General features: G+C 65.3%; 1 protein-coding gene and 1 long non-coding RNA gene across 2 annotated transcripts in view; both read left to right on the forward strand.

Annotated features, from left to right (window-relative positions):
- Akt1 (v-akt murine thymoma viral oncogene homolog 1) overlaps positions 1-4,570 on the forward strand; it is a 19,571-nt gene extending 15,001 nt beyond the window's left edge. The window contains exons 6-9 of the mRNA XM_013012794.1: positions 104-318; positions 532-619; positions 4,157-4,259; positions 4,407-4,570. Of these exons, the coding sequence (XP_012868248.1) occupies positions 104-318; positions 532-619; positions 4,157-4,259; positions 4,407-4,486 (486 nt within the window). The 3' untranslated portion in view covers positions 4,487-4,570. The remainder of the gene's footprint in view (positions 1-103; positions 319-531; positions 620-4,156; positions 4,260-4,406) is intronic.
- A 28-nt stretch (positions 4,571-4,598) lies between these two features.
- Positions 4,599-5,394, forward strand: LOC105985974. The gene is made up of 2 exons (XR_001175089.1): positions 4,599-5,076; positions 5,188-5,394. It is a non-coding gene; the product is annotated as an uncharacterized LOC105985974 (long non-coding RNA).
- The last annotated feature ends 323 nt before the right edge of the window (positions 5,395-5,717 follow it).

Below are 5,717 nucleotides of genomic sequence, written 5' to 3' on the forward strand. Positions count from 1 at the left end.
GCCCCCCCCCACGTCCCCCCATCCCGCCTGGGCCTCCCCACATCCCCCTGTCCCGCCTGGCCCCCCGCACGTCCGGCACGTGGTGATGTCAAGGCCCCTACAGGTGCTGGAGGACAATGACTACGGCCGGGCGGTGGACTGGTGGGGGCTGGGCGTGGTCATGTACGAGATGATGTGCGGCCGGCTGCCCTTCTACAACCAGGACCACGAGAAGCTCTTCGAGCTCATCCTCATGGAGGAGCTGCGCTTCCCACGCACACTCGGGCCTGAGGCCAAGTCCCTCCTGGCAGGGCTGCTCAAGAAGGACCCCAAGCAGAGGTGAGGGCCGTGGCTGCCTCCCTGCCGCCCCCCCCCCCCCCCCGGGCCCGGGACTATCCAGTCAGGCCATCCCGCCACACGCCGGGCAGCGCTGCTCTGCCTGCCCGAGGCCGCCCGTGGCCAAGGCAGACCCATGCCCAGCCCCAGGCCCCGAGGTCGCTGCCTGTCACCTGGTGAGGGGCAGTGCTGAGCCCTGGACTGTTCCCGCCACAGGCTCGGAGGAGGCTCTGAGGATGCCAAGGAGATCATGCAGCACCGCTTCTTCGCCAGCATCGTGTGGCAGGATGTGTACGAGAAGAAGGTACAGCCTTGCTGCCCTCAGCACCCTGCGGTGCAGCGTGCACTGCTGCTCTAGTCTCACCCACCCTCCCTCCTCCCTCCGTCCCCATATGCTCACCAACCCTCCTCCCTCCCTGCGCTCACACCCACCCTCCTCCCTCCCCGTGTGCTCACACTGACCCTCTTCCCTCCCCATACACTCACACCAACCCTACTCCCTCCCCTGTGCACTCACACCCACCCTCCTCCCTCCCCCATGCGCTCACACCAATCCTCCCCCTCCCATACACGTACACCCACCCTCCTCCCTCCCTGCACTCACACCGATCCTCCTCCCTCCCCGTGTGCTCACACTGACCCTCCTCCCTCCCCGTGCGCTCACACCGACCCTCCTCCCTCCCCCATGCGCTCACACCGACCCTCCTCCCTCCCCCATGCGCTCACACCGGCCCTCCTCCCTCCCCGGTGCACTCACACCGACCCTCCTCCCTCCCCCATGTGCTCACACCGACCCTCCTCCCTCCTCGGTGCACTCACACTGACCCTCCTCCCTCCCCGGTGCACTCACACCGACCCTCCTCCCTCCCCCATGCGCTCACACCGACACTCCTCTCTCCCCCGTGCGCTCGCACCCACCCTCCTCCCTCCCTGCACTCACACTGACCCTCCTCCCTCCCCCATGCGCTCACACCGGCCCTCCTCCCTCCCCCGTGTGCTCACACCGACCCTCCTCCCTCCCTGCACTCACACCGACCCTCCTCCCTCCCCGTGCACTCACACCGACCCTCCTCCCTCCCTGTGCACTCACACCTACCCTCCTCCCTCCCCCATGCGCTCACACCGACCCTCCTCCCTCCCCCGTGTGCTCACACCGACCCTCCTCCCTCCCCCGTGCGCTCACACCGACCCTTCTCCCTCCCTGCACTCACACCGACCCTCCTCCCTCCCCGTGCACTCACACCGACCCTCCTCCCTCCCTGCGCTCACACCTACCCTCCTCCCTCCCCGTGCGCTCACACTGACCTTCCTCCCTCCCCCGTGCGCTCACACCGACACTCCTCTCTCCCCCGTGCGCTCACACCCACCTTCCTCCCTCCCCCATGTGCTCACACTGACCCTCCTACCTCCCTGCACTCACACCTACCCTCCTCCCTCCCCATGCGCTCACACCCACCCTCCTCCCCTCCTCTGTGCAATTATGCCACTCTCAGGGTTGCTACAGGTGTCTCTTGTTATACCCACATTTATCCTGCACTTAGTGATACACCAAAGCCTGGTGTAGATGCCAACTCCTAGAGGCCTTTGTTGGAGCCTGTCTTCTCTGTGCAAAGGGTCCTACACAGGGCTCTCCTGAAGGCTGCCCAGGCCTCCTTCTGTCCCTCCTCCTGTGGAGTTCCGAGTATCACCCCCTACCCAGTGCCTCCGTGGAGCCTCACCCTGTGCGCCACCCCCCACCACAGTCCTGGGCAAGGACGGCCTGCCCCGGCCAGCGCTGCTTTTCTGTTTGGGGGAGACCAGGAAGGGACTGCTGCCCACTACACAAGTCCCTGCGCTCAGACACTCACTGCACAGGCCCTGCGCTCACTCACTGCACACGCCCTGCGCTCAGACACTACACAGGCCCTGCGCTCAGACACTGCACAGGCCCTGCGCTCAGACACTCACTGCACACGCCCTGCGCTCAGACACTGCACAGGCCCTGCGCTCAGACGCTCACTGCACACGCCCTGCGCTCAGACACTCACTGCACAGGCCCTGCGCTCACTCACTGCACAGGCCCTGCGCTCAGACGCTCACTGCACACGCCCTGCGCTCAGACACTCACTGCACAGGCCCTGCGCTCAGACACTCACTGCACAGGCCCTGCGCTCAGACGCTCACTGCACAGGCCCTGCGCTCAGACACTCACTGCACAGGTCCTGCGCTCAGACGCTCACTGCACACGCCCTGCGCTCAGACACTCACTGCACAGGCCCTGCGCTCAGACGCTCACTGCACAGGCCCTGCGCTCAGACACTTACTGCACAGGCCCTGCGCTCACTCACTGCACACGCCCTGCGCTAAGACGCTCAACTGCACACGCCCTGCGCTCAGACACTCACTGCACAGGCCCTGCGCTCAGACGCTCACTGCACACGCCCTGCGCTCACTCACTGCACAGGCCCTGCGCTCAGACGCTCACTGCACACGCCCTGCGCTCAGACGCTCACTGCACATGCCCTGCGCTCAGACGCTCAACTGCACACGCCCTGCGCTCAGACGCTCAACTGCACACGCCCTGCGCTCAGACACTCACTGCACAGGCCCTGCGCTCAGACGCTCACTGCACAGGCCCTGCGCTCACTCACTGCACAGGCCCTGCGCTCAGACGCTCACTACACACGCCCTGCGCTCAGACACTCACTGCACAGGCCCTGTGCTCAGACGCTCACTGCACACGCCCTGCGCTCACTCACTGCACAGGCCCTGCGCTCAGACACTACACACGCCCTGCGCTCAGACACTCACTGCACAGGCCCTGCGCTCAGACGCTCAACTGCACACGCCCTGCGCTCAGACGCTCAACTGCACATGCCCTGTGCTCAGACACTCACTACACACGCCCTGCACTCAGACACTCACTACACACGCCCTGCACTCAGACGCTCAACTACACACGCCCTGCGCTCAGACGCTCAACTGCACACGCCCTGCGCTCAGACACTCACTGCACAAGCCCTGCGCTCAGACACTCACTGCACACGCCCTGCGCTCAGACACTCACTACACACGCCCTGCACTCAGACGCTCAACTGCACACGCCCTGCGCTCAGACGCTCAACTGCACATGCCCTGCGCTCAGACACTCACTGCACAAGCCCTGCGCTCAGACACTCACTGCACACGCCCTGCGCTCAGACGCTCACTGCACAGGCCCTGCGCTCAGACACTGCACAGGTCCTGTGCTCATACATTCACTGCATATGCCTTGTGCTGATACACTTACCACTGTTTGCCTTTGAGGGACCCCAGGATTTCAACCCTGGCCCAGGCTGATGGAGATCCAGCCAGGTGCAGAACCATCATTAGACTGATGTTCTGTGCTGTTACCTTTGCTGGTGTCCAGCCTGCCATGATCGTCCAGAGCTAGCCACACAAGGCCGGGTGGGCTGGGCCTCCTCCAGCCTCCCTGCAGCATCGATGCCCGGGTCCCTACCCACCTTCCTGTTGTCTCTGGCCCCGTCCACCCATGACTCAAGTGGCAGCACAGCCACCAGGCTAGGCCTGGGGATGGCTTGAGGGTCCTGCCTCACATCTGCTGTGCTGTCCGCCCCTGTCCTCTCCCCTCCTGCCCATGAGAAAACACGCTTGGAAACCCAGGAAGAAGGGGACGGGCCATCCCTGCTGCGGGGGAAGTCTGTGGAGTCGGGCCGCACCCCCTGCCCAAGCAGCTGCGCTGGGCCCCCAGCCGCGGTGTCTCCTGGGTGGTCAGGCCTGGCTGGGGACAGCCTTCCTGAGGACCCGGGCCCGCCTGTGTTGAGCAGGCCAACAGCCCGCACCTTCCCGCCCTCTGTTGCAGCTCAGCCCGCCCTTCAAGCCCCAGGTCACGTCCGAGACGGACACCAGGTATTTTGACGAGGAGTTCACAGCCCAGATGATCACCATCACGCCCCCAGACCAAGGTAGGGGCTCCCCTCCACAATGCCACCCTCTGGGGGGCTCTCCAGAGGCTTGGAGAGGCGCCCTCTGGAGGGCCGGAGGGCGAGTGTGGGCCAGCAGGAAGGGCTGGCGCCCTGCGGGCCCAGGCCTGAGCCGCCTCCTGCCTGCAGATGACAGCATGGAATGTGTGGACAGTGAGCGGAGACCACACTTCCCCCAGTTCTCCTACTCGGCCAGCGGCACAGCCTGAGGCCCGGGAGAGGCCACGCAGCCCTGTGGCCCTGCACAGCCGACACCTCCGGACAGCCAGCGGAGCTCCTCGCCAAGCATCTGGGGTGGGAGGGAGGGAGGGCGGCGGGCGGGCAGCGTGCCGCCTCCTGGCCAGGTCAGGAGGGAAATGATCCTGCGGGTTTTGTTCTTAATTTATTTCATCCAAGTTCTCCAGACGTGGCCTCGGCCCTCGGAACAATTAGGTTCACGTAAGGACTTCTGCCGCCATGTGCAGCGTGGGGCCCCACGGGTCCCCTCCCTTCCCCACGGAGCCCTCCGCCCCGGGGGTCCCCGCCACAGCCCGGTCCCCGGGAGCCCCATGAGCAACCTCACAGTGGTGTGCCGCTGGCACTCCACCCGCTGGGCACGGCTGCCCACCCTCAGGCCTGGCCTCGGAGGCGCATGCCCTCTGAGTCCACCCCACCACGAGACCTGTCGGGCTGGGCACCGGGCAGGGCCTGTGTCGCTGTGGCTTGAGCTGCCCGAAGGCATTTTGGGGACTTTATTCTGAGTGGTGGGAGCGCCCTTTCCCCTGTGTCACGCTGGGCCCTGGGTGTCTCGTCCCCAGTGGTGGGAATGCCCTTCCCCTGTGTCACGCTGGGCCCTGGGCGTCTCGTCCCCAGTGGTGGGAGCGCCCTCTCCCCTGTGTCACGCTGGGCCCTGGGCGTCTCGTCCCCAGAGGTCCGGGGCCTCCACCTGAGACCACTGCGTCTTCGCACTGTCCTCCGATGCTTTCCTTCTGGCTGTGCCCTGGCCTGCGCCCCCTGGTGGCCAGATGCTGTGGCCACTGTTGCACCATCCCGTTTTTTACAACGTTCAACTTCAGCATTTTTACTATGATAATGAACTTTCCCTCCAAATTCTTCAATAAAAATAGCTTTTCAAGTTCGTGGCTGGCTTTGTAGTGGGGGGGCCATGTGGGAACACCTGGCCCCCTGCCCTCCGCCTAACCACCGTGGTGGTGGGTTTGGGGGCCAAAGCCTGTGGGTGGGCCACCCAGGAGCCCAGCGGCCCGGCCTCTGTCCTGGCTCCTGGCTGTCCTGTCAGGACGCGGCTGGGAGAAGTGGGATGTCCTGGCTGCCTCTTCTGGACCTGACGCTACCCACAGGAGGCTGTCCTGAGCCCCACGCAGGATGACATGCCTGGGCCTGCCCCCCAGGACAGGGCCTTGAAGGCGTTTCCTGTGCGGGCCCCAGTGTGTGGGGGCTGGT

The sequence above is a fragment of the Dipodomys ordii genome, unplaced genomic scaffold (assembly GCF_000151885.1).
Source record: "Dipodomys ordii isolate 6190 unplaced genomic scaffold, Dord_2.0 Scaffold2, whole genome shotgun sequence".
In the NCBI taxonomy this organism is placed as follows: Eukaryota; Metazoa; Chordata; class Mammalia; order Rodentia; family Heteromyidae; genus Dipodomys; species Dipodomys ordii.